The 23,944-nt window shown below is 34.7% G+C and overlaps 1 protein-coding gene across 1 annotated transcript; it reads right to left on the reverse strand.

Annotated features, from left to right (window-relative positions):
* Positions 1–444: 444 nt before the first annotated feature.
* Positions 445–23,778, reverse strand: LOC115443118 (guanine nucleotide-binding protein subunit alpha homolog). The gene is made up of 3 exons (XM_030168390.2): positions 23,055–23,778; positions 8,852–9,120; positions 445–3,035 (listed from the first exon to the last, which is right to left on the reverse strand). The coding sequence occupies exons 1-3, from the start codon at positions 23,553–23,555 to the stop codon at positions 2,678–2,680; spliced, it is 1,128 nt and encodes a 375-aa protein (XP_030024250.1). The 5' UTR covers positions 23,556–23,778; the 3' UTR covers positions 445–2,677.
* Positions 23,779–23,944: the final 166 nt, after the last annotated feature.

A 23,944-nucleotide genomic window follows, 5' to 3' on the forward strand; every position in this document is an offset into this window, starting at 1 on the left:
TGTGCCCATTTATACAATATTTTTCGTGTGGTACAAAAACACTGTACGTTCAATTAATAAAGAATAATAGAAGCTAGTGAGATTACGCGTCTTCGCGTTTTGTGCCAAGGGACGGAATATCTTGTATGAGTAGAAAAAGCAATGACAAACTACCTCGCAGCAGTGTGTATTGAGCTTAAAATTCCGTGTCAGACTTGTATCAAAAGTAGCATTGTAAATTTCCAATAAAAAGTATTTGTTTTTTTTTTCGTTGCCGTTTACAACCTAACACTTTAAATCACAGTGTTTACAAGCAATCTCTAAAAACCAATGTTATGTACATTTTTATTCCCGCTAGGGATAAATATTATCAAAAAATTGTCATACGATACAAAATTACGTTTAGCCACCGTCCAAGCCTTTATCTAGAGCAACATATCGCGACCTAAACTAACCCAGCCAAGGTTTTAGTCATTACGTGTGCTAATTACTTGGCACAGCAACATTGAGAATAGGCCAGCGTGGGAATGCGGACTATAACACCAGCGAAAAGAGTCAGTTTTGCGTTGTAACCTAATGGAACTTTATAAATACTATGGCAATAACATACCTCACGACTTACTCTAACCGTAGTATTATGAAGACACATGTAGACGATGCAACTGTTTGGAATTAGTCTGGGTTATTTGAGTGTAATATACATTAACGTAATTACAGGTATCATATCATCATCATTTTCTTTACTTGCGCGGTAAAGTGGTTGTTGATGGTAAGTGAAGCGGGCTCGACAGTCGACGCAATTATGCCGGCCTTTTGGAACCGGACATACACAGGCCGGTTCCGGAACGCGGCACACTTCCATGTGCCACTATGGCGGATTTTAACACCTTGTGTACGGTGGTTGCTATCCGGGCGGATATAAGATATATCCTACCACCAGCATGATATATCATAATGCAAACCACTCACTGTTTTGTCATACGACAAAATCTTAAGCCACACAATCAACTTCAGCTTGTACAAAACAAGTAATCAGGTTATTAAAAATAAATGCAAACAAATTATAAATGTCAAATGCACGTTCGATAATCAAATAAACCTAGGCTGTACTGCTGAGAGCCTTTGCCTTCTCTTTAAGGAGTAAATCAAACCAAAAAAAAAATCAAACAATCAAATTAAACCTTCCTTACAAGGATGATAATAATATTAAAAAAGACTAGTTTGCACGCGTCAGTTTTTGCGGGATTTAAGTCTGAAAATTTACCAAGATAAAATATTACGATACCCATAGCAATCAGGAATAATGTAGCTTCTTATTAATGAACAAATTTTCAAAATCGGTTCCGTTATACCAGAGATTAGCCCATACAAACAATTATTTTTAATAATATTAGTATATATCACACATTCCTGTGAGTCATACAACTATATTGTAATTTGTAATGTAAATTAGTACTATTACCTATTGTTTTAGGAGTTAAAATGCAAAAGTTTTCATCCCGTCCTGCGGGTATTCGTCTGTGGCTTTACACTAAAATATTAACAAACTTTGCTCACGAATCCGCCCGCTTGTAACCTTTCCCAGGATTGAAAAAATAGATTTATCTCTTTATTTAGGAAATAAATAATCTTATGAAAATGAGTTCGGCCGTTTAGCCTTGGATATTGAAAAAATAGTAAACTCAAAAACCACTGAACGGATATCGATGAAATTTTGTATAGTGATAGTTTGAAACCCTGAAGAGACTATATATGTCGGAATTTTCACCCCAGAAATCTGTCACGCGGGCGAAACAGCGAGCAAAAGCTACTAGATGATTGTGCATTAACGAAGATGTCTGTCATAAGCTTCTCGGATAATAAGGAGCACCGACTTAGGCAAGGGCCGGGTAACTGTAATATTAATAATCCGTAATATTCATGTTAGAGAAATATTTTTTTTACCTATTCTAATCTAGTAAAAAACATAGGACAAATGGAATTAATCGCAAATAAAACGCAATCCGTCTGTTGATCTATAGAGTATTTAAAGAAACACTAACCACTTCTCATACACAAATTATCGACCCGAGTTCGAAGCATGTTTACCACGCGACATCTTTATGGTCACTATTAAACCTCCGTTTTAACAACGCAGTAAGTACCAAATTTATTGTTAAATGCAATGACTAATCCATTTTCAATACACGATCCCAATCGCTTTTTTCGATCTAAAAAATTGACCAATCAGAACAGTTTATTTTGACATGCTTACAAATGAGTTATTCCGATTGGTTCATTCTCGAAATCGGATTGAAGATTGAGATTGGGATCGTTTATTAAAAACCGTTAATCAAGTGAAACAGAATCCAGACTAATTCCAAACACGCCGCACCACCACTCATCCGTACGCATGCGTACACACAGTACATATTACCCAAAACGTGATCATAATAATACTTTATATATGTGCAAAATCTACAATTTTTTGGTCATAAATATACTTGATAAATTCAATAATACATTATTTTCATATACATAAACACCAGCGGGTGCAATCTCCATTTACACTTACAGACCACTCTGTCCATACATCACATACCTTGTCTTTTAATTGCCACTCGACGAGTGAAACATGTGTGCAACAACTAAACGTGACAAATATTACCAATATGTATCACAATTTAACAATTCCTTTATACACAGAACTCATAACCGGTCACTGCAGCATCAGAGATTCGAGGTTACGATTCAGTATGGTGTCTTTGACGGAGTTGAACACTACCTCGATGTTGTGCGTGTCTATCGCCGTGGTGAAGTGGTGGTATAGGGTTGTTTTAGGCTCCCTCCGTACGTTGGCGAACATGTTGAGCAGGAACATTTGTACATCTCTCAGGTTGTGGGGATCGCCGGCGAAATGCGGGTAGAACCAGCGTATGTCGGTCTCCTTGCTCGCGACCTTCTTCGCGAGCAGATCCGACTTGTTCAGGAACAGTATTATCGATATACCTTTGAAGTTCACGTTGTTCACGATGGTGTCGAAGATATTAAGAGCCTCTTCAAGGCGATTTGTTTTTCTGTAACGGGAGAAACAAACATTGTTCAATTATTTCATTAAATATATCAGGTCGTTGACGTATATGCTATAGACACGAACGTCCATATAAACTATGTGTTCAAAATCTGAACTAAAATGGCAACCAAAACGTCACTGCTATAACCTATTTATTCACTTGAACAACAAATAATTTTACTTATTTGACTAATATTTTTACTCAAATCCAGGTTTACACTTAGACTCGAGCTCTTATATTATGAGCGCCACTCCGTACACAACCACAAGTTGTCAATATTGACCATACTAAAGTCAGTTTGAATGGATTGCGGTTCAATTCAGTTGAACGCAGTGAATATTCGGAATGCCAAATCTAGTACTTAGTACATATATATTGACGTATCAGGTATATTAAATAATAATTATTATCATGAACGAAATTGATTACTATATATCAATAAATAAAATTTTCGCGACCACAACGAATGGATTAAATACAATCAACAAATTGAGTAACAACGCCATCTATCGAGCGTACCCTGACATAACAGGATCCCAGAGGTGCTAATTGGAGAACAGTTACCGAAAGCATGCCGTCTCCGAACACGAGGCGGATCACACGGGGACACTCTAATCACGTGCCAGTTTATTCACGGTGTTTACTTTCACCGTTAAAGTGCTAAAAGTAAATATGTACACAACATTCTATTTACATTTTATAGTACCGGCATATTTTGAAAACTATAAAATAAAAAAGAGTACTGCAGATCGTTCAGAATAACTCCACATGAAAGCCTGTCTCTTATATACATAACAATTCTACAGAAAGCTTCGATAAATTACCATAATACTTAATCCTCATATCTAATATTAATACATAACTAATCGAATAAAAAACAAAAATAAACCTCTAGATTGGCATCAAAGAGTATACCCACTGCCCATAATAACGAATAACTAGAAACCGCAACATCAACCACGTCTACGTAGCGTCAACAAAAAAATCTCATTCCAAAATACGTCATCGTATAATTTACTCGTGTCTTTACGCTAATTGCGGAAACCAAATCTCACAATCAGACGTGATTCAGTACAATCGTAATTTATTACTAGCACGCTTTCCTCTTCATTCATGCCGTTACGTAGAATCTAGATATAAAAACAGATTGTTCATGGATAAAAAAAAAACATTATTCAAGCATTATTTACTCCGGCGCTCGACGCAGTGTACAGCTGAAAGAATAATAAATAACGCGATACAAACACCTATATTGGCCTTGGATTAGACTGAAGCTGACTTCAGCCCAAACCGGATGACTCATAGATATCTGATAAGACACATTCGCGTGGAGATTTCACTTATTTGCGTATCAAATTCATCAACGTATTACCGCTGTTTGTATAGCCCGATGCTCTCGTGCGCAATAAATATTTGCAAGATGCACACAAATATTTCTGGATGGTATTAGTAATGCAGGAAAAAATATTCCGGTTGTGTCATACTATTAATTCAAGAACTAACATAGAGTGTTACTCAAAATAACGTACGAACGAAATAGTTTCTAGTAAATATTGTAGCGAAATTTTCTCTCATTAGATTTTATTTTTGTTTGTTATAAATCAATCGTTCTACTAAATAATATATAGAACGAATGTATCATAACAAAAAAAAACAAGACAGATGACAGAAAAAATCGTAATAATATTCCGTAAAATGTATTTCGTTGCGTACATTAATTTTTAAAATACTCTATAGATAATATCTTCTGACGAAATTATCTAAATACGATTCCGAAGAATCGATCAAAAGTCAACCTCTTAGGTATTAAGTACCGCCATACATCTTTGTATACAAAATAAAAATATAAAAAACCAAACATTTAGCAATACTGCTCTTAATAAAAATGATGTAGCTAATTATAAACATCAATGGAAGCATGAATACTCCTTATTTTTTTAATAGCCTCCACATCACACAGTACAAAAAATCTTTTACATGAAACACTTCAAAAGGAAAATGAATGGATATTTGCTTTCATATTATAGTGAAAACATAGGAAGCGGCGATAGCCTAGTTGGGTGTGGAACGGACTGCCGTGACAAATGTCCGCAGGTTCAAATCCCAAGGGCACACACCTCCGACTTTTCTAAAAAATGATGCGGGTATTCTTTGTGAATTATCGCTTGCTTTAACGGTGGAGGAAAACATCGTGAGGAAACCTGCATATCTGAGAAGTTCTCTATAGGAATTTTGGGGGTGTGTGAAGTCTACCTATCCGCACTAGACCAGCGTGGTGGACTAAGGCCTAATCCCTAGACCCGTGCCCAGCAATGGAACAGTACAATACAGGGCTGATATTATTATCTATACATATTTTAAAATAAATCATTATAAATAGTGAAAAACACAAATAAAAAAACGCTCAAGAAAACGTATCGACCATTCATATCGACCAAAATATATCATACGTAAAACCACGCATTCTACAAGGCTACTATCAAACCTTTATGGCCGAAGCGTTTCATAGGCAGTAAAATTGTCATTAATAAAATCGTAACGTGAATAAACATTCACTATACATACAACTGCGCACGCGCACGTTACATCCCGTAGTTTTATAATTAGCAAGATGTTATTATACACCAATATTTACGACATTACAACTCATGCCAATAAGATGTTAATGGTAACAAAACCGACATATTTTAGTATCTGTTTCCTGGTCTTCATTTTTTTGTTCATCATCGAAAATAATTCATTATAAGATACTAATTTTCCTTGTACGATTACATGTTGTTATTTTTTTTCAATTTCTAAGTAATTGGGCAGTGCCCGGTATTAGAAAAATCCACAATGTATTTTATTACTTGGCTTGCTCTATCGCCTGCCATCTTTATGAGATATTTTTCTGCTTACTATAAATATTTTTAATGAATATGAATATTAAAGGCATTTAATCCAAATTATTCCAAGTGTCAGGTGATCCATAACAACTTTGTAAACTGCAATTATTACTTGTATGTTAGATATATCAGTAAAGTTCTGTGATGGAATCTCATACCCGTTTAAAATAATTATATGACATGGTATCAGCAGTTATTACTATTGAAATTTATTTTTGATCGGATGACGTTATTTGAACTATAATAGTATGACTCAAACCCCACATAAATTATCTTGATTTGTCTATCGTTAAATAATGTGACATTACCGACGATTTATTTAATCAATATTGTTATAACTTAATGGAAACCCCAACATGGTAAAACCTAGTCCAATTTGGTTCACTCTTCATTTACCAAACACGCAGAAATTAGCAATAAAACAAATATTTTTAATAGCGTAATGTAATTTTAACCCCAACATGGTAAACCCTAGTCCAACAATAAAACAAATATTCTGAATAGCGTTGAAATGTAAACTCAAGCAGTTGAACAAAGATCAAATTCTATCAAAACCGAATTCATTATAAAATATCAGTCAATTTTGTTATAATATTTAAGACATGTTTGGCCTCACCAAAAATTGGCTACGCTCGCCATTTTATAACTTAATAACAGGCCAAGTTCACAAATTGCCGCATTACCTTGCCATTTTTCATAAATCAACGTAACGCGGTCACTGTATAAATCTCTGTTAAATGGTAGCTTCTGGTTCCACAACAGGTAATCAGAATTAACGAAAACAATATTTTTGCGAAGATTAAATGCTACAAAACTTGTATAATTAAATGTCATCATGTAAATTCCAGCTATCGATAAGTATTAAGGTCGTAGCTTTGTTATAGTACCAAAGAGATTTTTGGAACAATACGCTAAAGCCCTTTAGTTGGTTATTCTCACGCAAGAGTAAAATTGTTGTATAGATGGAAAACGCTACTATAAGGCCAATATTCTAATAACTTTCCATGTTTGACCAAACCTTACAGAGGCAGCGAACAAGATACTTAACATTTGGCCCAAAAGAATAAAATTTTAGTAACTTGACAAAGTGCAAACTTTAGACTGAATTTTATTAAACCTCGACTGATTATGCACTGTTAGATTAGATGTGACGGCTTGCAATAGGAGATCTTTGACAAAGATCATACTATTTCAGAAGGTCCTCTTAAATATTATGTTTCATATTAAAACCATAGTAATGACACCGAAAAATCATCAAAGCTGATTCAGAAAACAATAAATAATAACCCTAAGACAGAACTTCCTTTAAGGAAAACATCGCAGAAAGCAAACCACAATGGAAGGAAAAACAAAGTTCTCGTTAAAATTACATCGAAAGCGAGGAGAATATATTAACGTAATCGACACTTATGTTGCAAATTACACTGATTCGGAAGGACGATTGCAGCTTTCGAAACTTAAGATCTTATGGTTTTACATACGAAACACCATCAATAAATTGTTTAAATTGTAAACTCCTGCGCATCATCAGAACAATATATTGTTAATCAAAATTACTGTTTTGATACATAAAATATATTCACGGACCAAACTGTCTTAGGACGTCATTTTCCTGTTCATATCATGTACAAATGAATCACAATGTTTGCCCACTTGCCCGCGTTGACTACGTGCGCTACATTGATTACTGGATCATTATCATTTGATTGCAAGCCTTCAACAGTAGGTACATATGATTACACCTCAAATTATTCTACGACAGCTGCGACTAAAATATACTTACGTTACTATTGACTGGGAATAACGACACCGTGGTATAAAAACTAAGTTAAGCTTATTACTTATAATATAATTGTAACAGATCGATATCTGTATATTATAATTAATATAGTAGAAAAACGAATATAGGGTTCTTTATTAGAACAACAGAAGCCAAAACAACAGTATTTAGATTTGGTGTCTCTCTGTGTGTTAGTACACGCATCACGCAAAAACAACTGCATGAAATTGAATGCAGCTTTCATTGATATATTACAAGAGGACTGACTTAAAATATAGACTTCATTTTATTCAGAAAAAATGTAAATTGGGACTTTATCCTGAAATATCTTCACCGCAAACGGAGCCGCGGACAAAAAGTCAGTGATAAAATATTATATACATTAAATATGTAATGCTTACAACATAAGAATATTGAATATTATAATTTGTGACAGAATGCCCGGTGGGAATCCTACAGATATCTTAAGTTGATGGTTCTATTTTTAAGAAGTCGAACAAAAGTTATTTCACTTACGCTGCTAATCTTTAACTTTAACTTTAGAAGTAGAAACCAATGTAAATGGAAATAGAAGACTGTGTTGCTGGTCGAAAGTACAACCTAACGTAGGCCCAAATATATAATGTAATTTTCCCATCTTACTCCGCTAAGTAAATATTACGAAGCTACCAAAACAATTATTATTATAATTTTACAAAAAACGTATTGTGTACACAACCCAAAATGCCGAATAGTTCTTTTCCAAAACCCGTCAGGGAAATGTCGCAGAAAAACATTTAAATGTTGTCAACATCAACATATGTTTTTATGTTACATTTACACCTCAGTTACGCGTGCTCGATGCCTCTGGGAAATCATTCACTAGAATAAAATAAATTTCGTGTTCGATATAGATAAATATCTTAAAATAGTGGGGCAGAGACAGCATTTATCTTGCTTAATCTTATTTTATGGTATTGGAACCATCATCTTAGACAAGACAAACACGTCATTCAGTCGCCCTTAAATATCAGTAACGACACCGACTAAAAACAAAGACTTTACGCACTAATTGGCGAGAAACAGCGTCGCCAGTGGGTTGTTACTAGATACCTACCAAAATGGATTCTCACAAACGAGATACCCAAAACAAGAATAAACACAATAAACCTCACCTGTCTTCCGATAACACTTGGTCGAACTCTGACGACGAGACGAGAAACAATATCGACGTCACCGAATCGAAACACTGCGTCCACTTCTGCCGCTGCGTTCTCTGGCCGCCCACGTCGACGAACACGAAAGGTACGTTGTTTATGTTGATAGTGCACTCCGTTATGCCCTTGGTCGCCTTCCGGCAGTGCAGGATGTCCTGGTGGGACGGCACGTAGTCCGGCCGGGCGATACGCTCCAGCTCGTCGAAGAAATAGCTCACTGAATCACTCTGGAATGGAGAATATTGAATGTTATGTTATTATGTTTAGCTATGTCGAGTTCGAAGAGGCTGGCATAATTGTGTCGATTTGCGAGGGATAATCAACATCCGAAGCTATCTGAACACCCCTCCACCTACCATCACATGCAGTGGAGGCTCATTGATATGTCAGTATAAAATAAAAATATAGTTCGAATTCGTATGAACAGTCTTTATGCATAACAAGCGCCAAATGGTTGTATGATGTACATATTTTTTAGATCCATTGCTTTTTTTTTGGTTAACCTTCATGATGCCTCACGGAACGTTGGATGAAATCAGGTATTAGTAGCTCGAGAATCGACGACATTGACTAGTATAGTAATATTTACCGCTTTAGTAAAAATAGCTCAGTGAGTCAGTCTGGAATGGGCAAAATCGTCGGTTACAGCACATTGTGTTTCTAACGTACCTCGCGTTAGGTTCAGGATATTTTGACATACCTCAAGCCCACATATACCGCGGCACTTTGTAGTTGACTGTTCAATTACAAAGTAAATTATGTGGGTATGGTATCCTCACTATTTCGTACATTACTCATGCTAAAATAATTTTACTATTATTACGCGAGTATAGCTTTACGATAGTTATCGTTTCTCGATACAAAATGGATCAATCATGGCCTTATGAGTAACTTGAATTTTCATTCATACTTCAACGAGTTATTAAATACCTTGTGCACAACATATTTTGTAATACATTTAACCTTTAACATGACTGGTGTTATTTGTGATAAATGAGTTCGAAAATAGTAGCAACAAAATGTAGTAATGAGATCAGCTCTGTATTATATATAATAAAAACTCTTGCTTGCAGCTTCGTCCGCGTGCAAGATTTATCCGGGATAAATATCCCCCTATAAATTTTTCCGGGATAAAAAAAGTTTCCAGAATTTCAGACTAATTTCATACCAAATTTCATCAAAATCCGTTCGGTAGCTTTTGAATTTACCGTATTTAAAGGTGTCTTCAAATGCGATAAATTCGAATCTGTTTAAATAGGCCCGGCGTGGGACTTTGTTTTATACTATGTAAGGATTATATCACTGTACTGAAAAAGAAGACATATTTGAATATGCTTACTAGTATATGGGTTGGCATATTTCACGTACGTTCCTAATACATGCACAGAGAAGTCTAAGGTATGCAATTTTTACCACAGTATAATAATTAATATCAGCTCTGTATCAGGTGTATGCCCTTGGGATTTGAACCTACGGACATTCGTCTCGGCAGTTCGTTCCACACCCAACTAGGCTATAGCCGCTTACAAGATGTATATCTAGAAATAACGCGGATCATTAAAATCGATCATAAATATAGAATGACATAAATAACATCGTTGTCTAGAAATCTTATCTTACTTCATAATATCCTACTAATACTGTAAATGTGAAAGGTTGTGAAAATGTTTGGATATTTGTTACAACTAAACACAGAAACAACTAAACGGATTTGGATGAAATTGGCATTGAATGGCATACAGGTAGTAGTAGTTACTATGGGCTGGATTAACACAAACGCTTTTTCTCCCGGTAATTTGTTTCCATGGGAAATAGAATAGATTATTGATATAATATTTACAGTGGTTTAGCACTTACCACAACTTGCAATTTTAATTACTTAAACATTTTCAAAGATTTTTTATATATTAAATAATAAATTATTTTAATCAGATTGAAGTAGATGGCGCTGGCGTCCTAATGTTTTAGGAACTTTTGTAATGGGAATGGCTTTCCACGCGTGCAATGCAGAAAACAACACATAAATAACACGTAAATAATATGAACAACGTATCAAATCTAGACCATTCCACGAATCTAAATTCTAGGAAACACCGGTTAGTTTTTAACTCTGGGTCAAGGATGAACGCGCAAACAGCATAATTTAAACCGAGTTTTGTATCTTCTGTTTTTTCCTGTTATGAATCCTAAACTTGAGCTAATATAATGCCAATGCGAAGTCCGTAACCCTATATAGTACATCCTTTATTTTCCTCGTGATAGATGACGGATGCGAAGTATATTCAGCCTGGAACTTGGATTATTGAAAATTCTTTTAGATGGCTAACTAAAGAACATAAAACAATAGGAGACAAACATAAAATTGTATATGTATATTTGTTTGTAGTGTTGCATATACGTATTTTGAGATCATAATTTCCCAAAAATAATATTCATCTATCTTTTTCTATACCATTGTCGTAATGATGTCATATTTCCAGCCTTGGATAACTTTATAGAGTAACCCCCTTATTCATAAACGTTTTTTATCGAACGACCGAGTAAGGCTGTGATAACAAGTCTGTTTCTCAGTGCTGACGGCATGGCAGTCTTCGCAGCGCGTAGACGTAGGGCCGTTGCGATTGGCTAATATTGAAATACAACAATAATAACCAATCACAACGGCCCTATGTCTATTTCTCAGTGCCGTTGGGCACTGAGAAACAGGCTTGTTATCACAGTTTTACTCCGTCCTTAGATAAAAAACGTTTATGAATAAGGGGGTTAATCTTTTATGTAATATAATATATTGTTTACAAAAATCTAGTTCAGACTATAAAGGTTTAGTTAAAAATCGATTACAACACGAGAACATTACGAAAGCGTTACCACAAGCCTCATTAGGCCACAAAACATAATACCCGCCCACTTCGGCAAAGCCAATTTAAAGTCCTGAGGGCATAATCAACTCAAAGAAATATCGCTCTATATTTCAGTAAAGGGCATGAGGTTAATCTGAATTGGTATTGCCAAACATAATACTTGTTCTGTAAATATATTATTAATCGAATAAGGACTTCTAAATGGAAACCTGAGGGCTAAACTGACGCGGAACGTTCTGATTCTGTAGTAAATAATATGATTTCAATAAATACTCGTATTCTCCTTGCAGCTTATCGTTTATCTTAGATATCTATACATATTATAAAACAAAGTCCTCTTTTCTGTCTGTCTGTATGTCGATTCAGTATGTCGATCGATTTTCTCAAAATCTACTGAACGGATTTATGAAATTTGGCATGGAGATAGTTTAAGACCCTGGGAAGGTTATATGCTACTTTCTATACCGGGAAAATATATAGCGGGACATTTATCCCGAAAATTACTTCACGCGGGAGAATCAGCGAGCGAAGGCTACTAATTAATATGTGATCTAAAATAAATACCTCATCATTCTGCCACAAGATGGACGCAGCAACGTTAAGGATTATGTTTTTACAAAGAGCCGTCTGTCAGACACCTACATGTATTGAAAATAATATGGATTTTATTACTGAATAATCTACATTTGGTCACGGCTTCAAATTCACAATTCTTAATATAGGGATCATCATCCTTTCTTAGGTACCTACTGCCTTCAAGATGCTTAAAGAAGTTTCTCAGTAGAGCTACTGAGATTTTGCGAATAAATGCGTATTTTGTTACTGCATTACTCGTACAGTTCGTACACTTCAACCGGAACAAATAGACAAATATGTATCAGCACAGTTATAGTTGCTATATGCATGTTGTTGCATTCCTTTTAGACTGAAGTCGCTTAAGGCTGTCTGGTGACCCTAAAAGACTCACAATGCCTTTCATCTCAAAGGGCGCAAATGCAACTTAATGTCAATCGATAGTAGTGCTAGCCACGACATATTAGCAATTTTTAAATCACATTTCAGAAGTACCGTACAAACACTTTCTTTTTATAGCTAAAAATATTCAACATGTTACATGGTTTAAAAGTGAAATTAAAAATTTCTCCACTCCTGTATTCAATATTAAATACCGTTATTAACTTTCTTCTTCTTCTTCTGTCATATTATGGCTGCCACCGTTTATTTATCGGTGATTTTACCAATGTCGAGTAATAATAGCAGATACAAAACAAAAAGAGACTATAAAATTAGATCGCCATTTTCATCAGCTCTGTGATTAATTCTCCTTCTCATGATTCCTTTAGACGAAGGATAGGTTGTAAGCCTTACAAGAATCAACTTGTATCCTTAAGATACAGATTCCTAATAATCAAATATAGATTATATTACTACGATTCTGATATAGATATTTGCCACCTGTTGCCCCCGTTTCCGGCCACATGGAACATTCCGTAATTTACATTTTATAACAGATCTGCATTATGTCTTATTACGATGAAAAATACTTCTAACACTGGAATCTAGGCAACGCACCTATAAAACGCGAACGTAGTTTTGTTGGTTCGCGTTTTAACGTTCAAAACGAACAGACAAATATGTTTTCCTTACCGCAAATATTCTTTCCGGATCTGGGCGCTTTGGAACTAAATTCCTCGTCGAGTGCAAAGAGATCCGTAATATGGACTATTGTATGTAATTATGATACATTTACGACGATAAACATGATTTGAACAATAATTATTTATATATGGCTATTTACGATTGATTAATTGCTAATATTAATTGAATTATTGCAATTTGGTTTTATTTTGGAAACAATGAAGTTTAAGTTAAATGTATGTCATGCATCTTTATAATAGCCAGCTAACAACTTGAGCACACTGCCACGCCATGAGGATTTGTACGTTAGCGTAGATACATACGCACAAAATAAATCCCCACCACGCGATGATATTATGCTCAAGAAGTTTGCCGGACATTATACCTTCACATCCGCACCTTCCAGACCATTAACCACTGTGATTAGTAAACATAAACATTACGATCATAACAGATTAGAAACGAACACGGATATAGACAACACAGATTTTCTACAATACGCCGAGACCTTTGCATTAAACAGAGTTCTTGAACGCGCCGGTCACGGCAGTGCGTTGGTAATTGCCGTCCGGGACGCATTACACGCTAATATTAAAATATTTGATTTTAACAAGGCAATAAACCGCGATACCGCTTGCAATATTGATAACGGCGCGCACGTTTAGCAGATAGCTCTACTAAAAGCTAAAGCACACAATTCGCGACACCGTTGCGGAATTTACCTAACAATGACAGTACATCCTGTTTAATGACAATGTAAAACCCGGTTTATTGGAGACCATTTATCAAAATTATGTTGAAAGAAATAAACCGAGACTACTTGATGAACGAGTGCTGTTAGTTTTGATTGAAAGCGAAATAAATTAAAAGCTAAACTGATAATGCAGTTATAATTGTTTGAAGGAAGTTTGAGAGTGCATAAGAATATGAGAGTCAAATAAATTACTGTCGTAACATCTCTAATGTAGAGGGATGAGATTCATTATGTGAAAAACGGTTAATTTTATAAAATAGATTATATCATAGACGAGTGACGGCACACGTCCAGTATACAAACAAATTCATAAAAAGAAATACATGTTACGCATACGACCCAGTTGAGAAAGGGCAGGAATAATTTGTAAAGGTATTAAAAAGTAATAATACCCAATTTCTCGTGCAATATATTTCATAACTTCTGTATTTTTTAACTATACAACTGACAAGAGTCAAGACATTCATCCGGCTGCGAGATATAAAGCAATAGCTTCGAATTGAACACACGCCGATAACACGTAAAAGTACTTTTTTGGGGCAACAGGAAGTGCGCAAGAGCGTTGTTGTTTTCATTTATTAAACATATTATTGATATAAAAATGATTTAAGAGTAATTTTGTTCCGGTTTATAACTTCGTTCCAAGTGTAATTATAAGGATATTCGCGGAGTTAACATATTAACGTCTCATGGTGCAATGCAACCTACAATGTAATTGAATGTTTGTTTCTTTCGTTGCTGCTGTTTATGGGCATTTGATGGTAACATCAATTCCTGTTCTTTAAATTGTAGTCTTTATTACATTAGCCAAAATGCTGCCTTTTTTTAATCTATTTCTTGGTATGATACTAACAATCAATAGAACAATTCCTGTTCTAGATCGCCGAAATAATTTAAATTCTAGTGTGACGGTTAACACGTCACTGCATTTGCAGACAAATTAACTGTAGGATTTCCCGACAACTTACAAATTCAAGAACCGTATCCAAGTAAATAGTGTCGCAATATCAAACATGACTCTACAATTAGTTTAAATAAGAATAACTGAATCATTTTGTCAAAATATGCTCCGACGGTATAGGTACAGTTAGCATACAATTTATTAGGCTAATAACACGCCATGCCTTGGAATCTAATACAGATTCAAAGGCGAATGGTGGCGTGTACGCGCGCATTTATTATATCTAATACTATATCTCATAAGATGTGGAAATCTATGCAAAATTACAACAAAACCAGTTCAAACCGAGCACAGTTATTTAGCAACATAAACTAAAACTTACTTTTCACATTCATGTTAAATGTTACTGACAAAATATCCACTGGTGAAAGAACTTTGCTATTAGACATCAGGAGTCGGATGTGATTGTGCTGTTCTATGACAATTTACAATATTTGGATTTTTCAGTACAGAACGCCTGCAAACGAACCAGTAGGTCACCTAGATTGATGATCAACGCTGCATTTGAACACCTGCAATGCTAGAGGAATCTGGATTCTATTGTTATTGCTGAACGCTGATATTTATGTACACATAATGAAAAATATATTTAGGCCACCCATCTAAATAAAATACTACCTTTACTATAACAAGACATATCACGTATGACGCAAAAGAAATGACTAACACATTAAAAAAACAAACCCGAGTTGTAATTGTGTGAATTATGCAAATTTGACTGTATCTTTTGAGGTCAAACAAAAAAAAAACGTGCGTTTTAGAACCTGTTTCGGATATTTAGGCAAGGGCGCTGCGAACGAGCGCCGCCTCTGCAAGAAATACTGAACCAGGCATGCCATTAGGCTGAGCGGAACTAGGCATTTAGCCGTATTAAAATTACAGCCGACGATAACTCCCAAGACAGGTCAGGCTAAATGAACGCCGCTGTGTTTTTATGGTCAGTGGCATAGAACAAAGACTTTCTTGGTACACGTGATGACTTAACGCGCAGTGTTGTCTGCACCGACAAAAATTACAATTGAATTCAATTACGTACGCGACAACGATAAACAAGAAAATAAAACAAAAGTAATGATAATATGTTAAATACGCATTAATAAACTGTACATGATTATGGAACTACAATATTTCGATGTTTTTTTCTGTTTTCCAAGAAAACTCGCCACTCCGTACATACCTTGGACCGTTGTTTATTTATTATTATATCTCGGTTGCGGCGAGGTAATGGATTGGAGGAAATACGAAATTTGGACGCCTAAGTATAGCAGATAGAAAACCTAAATACCTGGTATAAAAAATAACTCGCGGAGTAACTGGTGCATATTCGTGTTGTATACTAAATATAGGGCAGGCAGTTTATTGGCTTTCCGAAAACTAGGCGTGCACTATTGAAGGAGTGTCGGGCCATCGGCACGTTGCCGACAAATGTGACAACAGTATGTCAATTGATGCATCCATACATTAATATGTGAAGACTTTGAACCATTTTTTAAGCACGTCGCGTACACCCAGGAGTGTGAGATCTGGCATAATTAATATAGGGAAATGCAAAAAAATTCAATTTATTTGTAATATGTGTCGAAAAGATATTAAACCCGACGGGCGAATTTCGGATATTTGACTTCTAATTTGTATAATTTTACTAGGACTTAACACTCTTGACACTTGACCGTTTAAAAACCTTTGAAAACTTTCTCTACACTATCAAAATTACACCATTACTCCATTAGCGAATAAACCATAAACGTTCGTGACATCATTGCCCTGAGGGACATTACCTGCGCATATAAAACAACCATCATTAACGAATTGGGAGCGGTTTACTTAGTGTTTATTAAACTCGAGGCTATTGTAAGCATCAATAAATACCGATAATTAAACCCTACGCATCACAAAGGTTTTACTATTCCACGTTCAAAGCGCAAGATAATGAGACGGACAAAAGAAATTTACACACAGTTACACCACTTTCGCTAGATAACACAAGCTTATCGTGTCAATATCAATCTATCGTTTACAATTATGAAAACCACACATTTCACCTATCGTGATTCAGAACGCATGCAGATGTTGAAAGGAAAAAGTATCTCTGTTTGAAACAAAGTTGACAGATTTGACCATCATTTTGCCCTATTTATAATATTACATGTAAAGATTTTAGACAGTAATGGATTTCTTGTTAGCACGATACACAGAGAAAGTACGAATGAGGTTTGTTAGTTATAGAAATATTTATTGGGGAGTTAGACACAGGGGGTTACTTCTAATGACCCCCCGCGTGGCCACTGGTAACATTACTCGTGTCTAGGTATCTGAGTAGTTGCGGGACGTCCTGGTTTTTGTATTGACATTAATTCCCCGTTAGCATTACGAAATCGCAATATATCAATAAGATAATCTCCAAAAGAAATCCTGTTTTATTTAGACGTGTTATAATGTATAGAAAGAGTCAAAGTTACTGTTAATTTCGTTACACTTCTTATAAAAAGGTCACGGTATCAATGTGCCTTATGCTTATATCTTAGAACACGAATCTTTACATATGCCCGCTTTCTAAATCCACTCCTGGATACAGCAGTCATTAGTGTGTCCGGACGAACTGATAGTTTATTAATTAAAGCGACAGCAACTCAACGCACGGCGGTTTAGTAAGTTTTTCGCAATCCGCGTCTAAGGAGAGTTATAGGAGGTGCGAAGGAATGTGACCATGCAACCTGCCCGACTGCGCGCTGAAATGACGACAGGGAAAGCCCGACACCGCAAATAACGTGTACTACACATGCAAACAACGTTGTGTCAACAGTAAACATGCGACAACGAAACGTTGTGTCATACAAACTGTCACGTGCGATTATCAACTCAATACAAACATAATAAACACTAAAACAGCGCGGCAAACGCTGACTCACTAGGTACAAAGGTTACCCGTATTAGTTTCGACGCGTTAAAAAATTAAAGTAATAGCTGTCATAGTTAGGAAACGATTCCCTTGATACTGCGCACTTTTACACCCATTCCAATACTTAGTTTGAAAGGATCAAGACTAATTATAATTTCGATTGCATCATCTGCATGACGCACATTGTTAGTATTTGGGCAAATATATTACAAAATGCTTTGAAAGTTCGAAGATCCGGGTAACAGCCCTACCACGTACACATGATGTAACTCGCACGTCATTAAAACATAATTTCTAATACGTTATTTGCTCGATGCAACTCACAATCTATCACAACCGTAATCAAAATAAATCACAGAATAAAATGTCTATACGCGACGACATTAATCTATTTGAATCTGCGTAATGATTTTTAATTTTAAGGGCCACGGCAGACACGTGAATCCTCTCTTATTTATTTAAAACGAATTGAAATTAATGCAACCTCTAGTTTACCAATGCGGTTTACATCAATGTAGTTCAATAATTCGTTTCTTTCGAAGACTATAACGTTAACGGGTTCGTAAGAATATGTAATATCACATTTTTCTCGCAAGTTGCTATTTCTCAATCTCACACCATGGGAAATATCCAGTAGGTACATTTCTTTCAAATACGTTTTTTCTTAAAACCCCTAAACAACTGTAGATAGGACCCACTGAATTCTCAAGTGTGTTCCTGTAATAGATAATAAACCATTCTCGCGAGAAGGCACCAATCGGAATCGATTCCTAGTTATTGGAAAAAAGAAAACATAATGTTATAATAATAGTTTATAAGAATATAAATGTAATATCTACAATCCCTTTCATTTATCCATTGCTAAACTAATCTACGACTCGACGACGGTCGAGGATATGCATTAGTTGACGTAAATTGGATCTCTATTAATTTATATCGACTTCGTAACTTATGTACAGAAAGAGAAAAAGTACAAAATCGAGAACAAAATTTGAAAATCGAACTAAGAATCTGATAATTTCAGCAGATGTCCAATTATAATTATGGAAACGCACCTTACAATAGGTAAGTTTATATTGACAAAAAATGATTGAACTAAATTCACCTCTGCCTACCTCTTTAATACAGACGCGAAATTATGACATAATATTGTCGATATTATAGACCGTTAATAAATACCAACAAACGCTTCAACACCTCAGTAAGAATGAGAGAAATTCTATTTATATCCGTAGCCACAATAATTATTTATTGCATTACTAGATGTGTAGGCGATTCCGAGCGCGTGTATTTTTTTGTATTATTTTACCCCTTCCTACATATGTTAATTTTTTTCTTATTTTGACGATTCAATTATAAAATGTATTAAAACCAGAGCAGCCATTTTAACGTGATAATACTCTATAGTTTCGTTTTGTTTTACGAATTCTTATTCGCACCTCCGCCACTATAATAATACTCCGAAACAAAAGCAATTAAATCACAGTCTATATATCTCAAGGGCAGCTTTTCATCATTGACAGAATTTGCAGAATCTGTTCAATATTAGAACTAGATTAATTATTACAAAGTTACAAAATTATAATGTAGATAATTTCATAATATACTACTATGTGCACCTTACGAGTGTTGCGAAAGAGCCTGCAGTATGACGCATGACGCAACTTAGCTGTGACTAATCAAATGAGATAAGGAATGCAATTACAATTATTTTATTTATGCCCATACAGTGGCTGAATGAACAAATTCTATTCACAGCAAGTGTTGATTGAGATACAGATTTTGTGAAGATATTAATGCGTTTTATTGCAGGAACCATTTGATGAAATTATACTGTCAGAGTATAATAAACTATACACTTCTCTGGGGAATTATGATTATAACTTTGTGTACAAAATATTTTTTGTCTCGGATTTGGATAAAATTGGCACATGGACAGATATCTTTTTGTTGTAGAAAATGCTTTTCACGCAGGATGATGCCACAAGCGCATAATTCAATATATTGAATGAACATTGACTATACTCATTCACAATCATCAAGTTTTCACAGAGACAGTTCAATACAGAATAAACAATAGAATATGTCACCATGTATTAATTAAATTTTCCCAGTATTATATTCAGTCTCTTCTATTCTTTGCTTTGAAAGCGAATATAAAATAAATTCTGTCATTTCAAATTATTAATCATGACTGTCTTTATTTACAAAAGTCTATGTGCAACATAATAAAATGAACTGTTTAGAATTATAATTCATACATATTTTAAATAATAAATGTGGCCTTGTAATTAATTTTAAAATGCAATAGTCCTACAGACATTAAATAAATTTAAAAAGTATTTGTACAATTACTCACATATAAAAAAAAGAAAACAAAAACCGACCCCTATAAAATTATACCATTAACAACAAAATCATGTTGTTTAAGACATGCATGACATTAAAACAAAAAAAATCAGCACCTTATGTATACAACGAAACAGCATAGTTAGCTCAAGGATATAATTCATAGAAGACAGACAACTAAAAACCAGTTGGACAGATAAAATCTAGCCATAAACAGGAAATGCGATTCAAATGAATCTCAATTAAAAAAATCTATAAAAAAGCTAAGAGTAATGATTCATACACATTTGATACTAAAGTTCACATTACAGTGATGCCCAAAATGTCTGCATAATGGTATGTTATAGTTGAAAGTAGAATTGGTCATATCCATATCTCTCAATAAGATTGAGAACTAATAAAAATTATAATAGATTTTAAAATCCAATTGCTTTTCCTCAATTCAAATTTTAGATTAGTAAAATAATTCGTCATTTTATTTGTTTCCTAGTTTGTATAACATTGGTAGAGACTAGAAGCAAAATAATATAAGGGCCCTAGACTAGGAAATTCTGGATTGGATTCCCTAATTGGATAACTTTGTGTTTGTTTTGCTAACACAATTTACATAAGTATAGGTTCCTTGAATTGAATTACCTTCCAGACAGATTTGAGTCAAATAGGAAGTATGTTGTAAGAACAAAGAAACTGCAACTACAGTGAAAATCATGCTGCACCAACCCCATGTTAAAGTGAAGAATATTGATGATTGGTTTGTATTTGAAAATGTATGTTATAAATATGCAACTGCCTATGCACTTTAAACTACACAAAATATGAACAAAAACACAATATGTTAACTGCAACATAATGTAAGGATCTGTCAACAAACAATCTTTGTTTACATTTGTTTATCTTAACATACTTTTCCCACCACAAGTTTAACATGTGTTTGACTGGTGCTTATCAATAGCTGTATTAAAAAAGGATTAAATCAATATGTCTGATGATCTTTGTAAGAGTTCAATTACTAGTAAATAAATTATATTAAATTCGCCAATGATTTGTCTGCATGTTGGTGTTGAATATACAATAAGTAAATAATAAAATGAAATCTTGTTGGGAATATAGCGTTGCAATATTTATGGGAATTGGCATAATTATTAACACTAGATATAAAACACAAAAAGTTATCTGGTGTTTTTCATTAAACATAATTTTTTTACAAACATCTATAAGCTACAAAGCTCAATTTGACTATTACAGCATCAGCTATAGCCATATGCTTTCATTGATATATCTGGAGACCGTACAGTCCCATCTTTGATTCTGATTTGAATATATTATTTTTTAAACGGAAGTACCAGACATATTGAAACAGAACATAACATATTCAATGTAATAATGTATTGCGTATGATGTCTAAAGATAAAGAGACCAGTACAACACTTTGAAAATCAAGGGTCTGACTTGCTATGGTTTATAAGTATGGATTACCATACGGCCAGTGATTCACTTGTCTTTGTTATGTTGCATAAAAGGGAAGGATGCATGTTTATTATTAATATTATAAGTTCAATGACATCGCCATCATCAGAAAATGGTTAACAATAATCAACATAAGCAACCACAAGAGCTCATATAATAATGGAAATAATCACAACAAGCTAAAATATGAGTCCTTCCATAATATTTACTACCAACCTACAAATCATCAGGCATAGAACAGTAGTGCATAAATGATAAATGACTTCAGTACAGTTAAGTTTAATCCCAATTAGGATTTTTGTCATTTTCTCTGAGTGATCTTATACTGAGTGGCATTATATAAGAAAAAAAGAATTATCCAATGATTACAATTTTCAATGCAAATGAATGCTATAATAAAATATGTGTCATATTCTATATGCACACTTCATTATCAGCAGATACTCTTCACTGAATTATAAAGTGTCCTTTGTTAGAACACAAAAGGTGCTGTTTTATATAAAAGACACTGTTGTTTAAATTTTATGCTTTCTTCATTTATAGCCAAAAACTACATGGTCGGTGAAGCAAAGACATACAGCTACATTGAAGACCAGTTTTTCAACTGATAAGAGTTGAATAAGAAATTCCTCATGAAAAGGATTAAATAGCACATTTTTTATTTACCAACTAATTAATTTGTGTGTAATCATTTGTTTTGTTATATGATAATATAAACATGTTCTGGCTGACTTAGGAAGTTTCAATTACGATAATTAAATTTATATTTATAATAGATAACAGCAAGTTAAATGGATATTTCCTTAATAACTTTAATTACATAATGAAACTATCTAATAAAATCTTAGTGTACTATTTTGCCAAGTTCAACCTACAAATCGAATTGTTAAAAAAAAATAACTTTAACTAATGTCTGGCACAATTAATAGCAAAACTAATGGCACAAAAATAAAAAACAAATGACCATTCAAAAAAGGAATACAATCTATCATCTCAATACATAAATCCAATTACGAATACAATGTGTAGGAAATTTTAACATTGACCATACAGATAAATGTTATAATTACAAAGATAATAAAGTTGTCTTCAATTAATGCCACCACAAATTAATAACACAATGAAAATGCTGTGCACATAAGTAAAGCCACAGGAAAATCGATAGGGTCAACAAAGTTAACACTATAATCGGCATGTAGTTGGCAAATGTGAAGACAATGTATGTAACTCACCAATTGAAATTCTCTTCGCCTGTCATAGGCCCTTTTTATGGCCCTGTCGAGCCACAACGAGTGTATGTGCGGTGCGTAGTGCATGAACAGCCGGCTGTCGAGCGACGCCGTGCTGATAAAGTGCAGCGCCTGCTGGCCCACGTCCAGATTGCGAGGGTTCTCCCATGGTATGGCGAGCTTATCCCTCGCATCCACTAACACTTGTATTCCCTTCACTATGTTCTGATATATCACATGCTGATACTCGCGCACCAGTTCCGGCTCAAACTTCACTTTGTGTATGATTCTCATCTGTTTGAGGAATGTTGACTTTCCGCTTTCACCCGCGCCGAGTAGCAGCAGCTTTACCTGCCGCCGCAGCGTCTGCTTGTCCTTTTCAAGTATTCTGTCTATCTCCTTGCTCCTGTAGCGCTGCTCGATCTCCTCCGGCGACAGCTTCAGACGCAGCCAACATGTCAGAGCCTCGGCACAACAGGTACATGACCACAAATCGTTGGCCATTTTGCATGATTATCGACGCCCATATAAAATAAAAAATTCGAGCAAACTGTTTTACACGATATATATATGGTTCATACTACACAACTTTTTGTAACGGCACTACGTACGCACTGATAAATGATAATACATAATAAATTAAAGCCTAAATCCGGAATTCAGAAATACACACGCATTCCACCCCTCCCAAACTCATTCAGAAATGAAACGCCACAGATAACATGCCAATACTCAGTCGTCAAAATATAGATAAATCTTCCACAGAGTCGCAACCAAAAATTAGTTCAATCAACAACAGAAACAAAATGTATATATATTTTTTATAGTTCATGAATTTTATTATAGTTCATGAATCACAATAGGTTTTCAAAAGAATATGTAAAGCTGGTATA

The sequence above is a fragment of the Manduca sexta genome, chromosome 17 (assembly GCF_014839805.1).
Source record: "Manduca sexta isolate Smith_Timp_Sample1 chromosome 17, JHU_Msex_v1.0, whole genome shotgun sequence".
Classification (NCBI taxonomy): Eukaryota; Metazoa; Arthropoda; class Insecta; order Lepidoptera; family Sphingidae; genus Manduca; species Manduca sexta.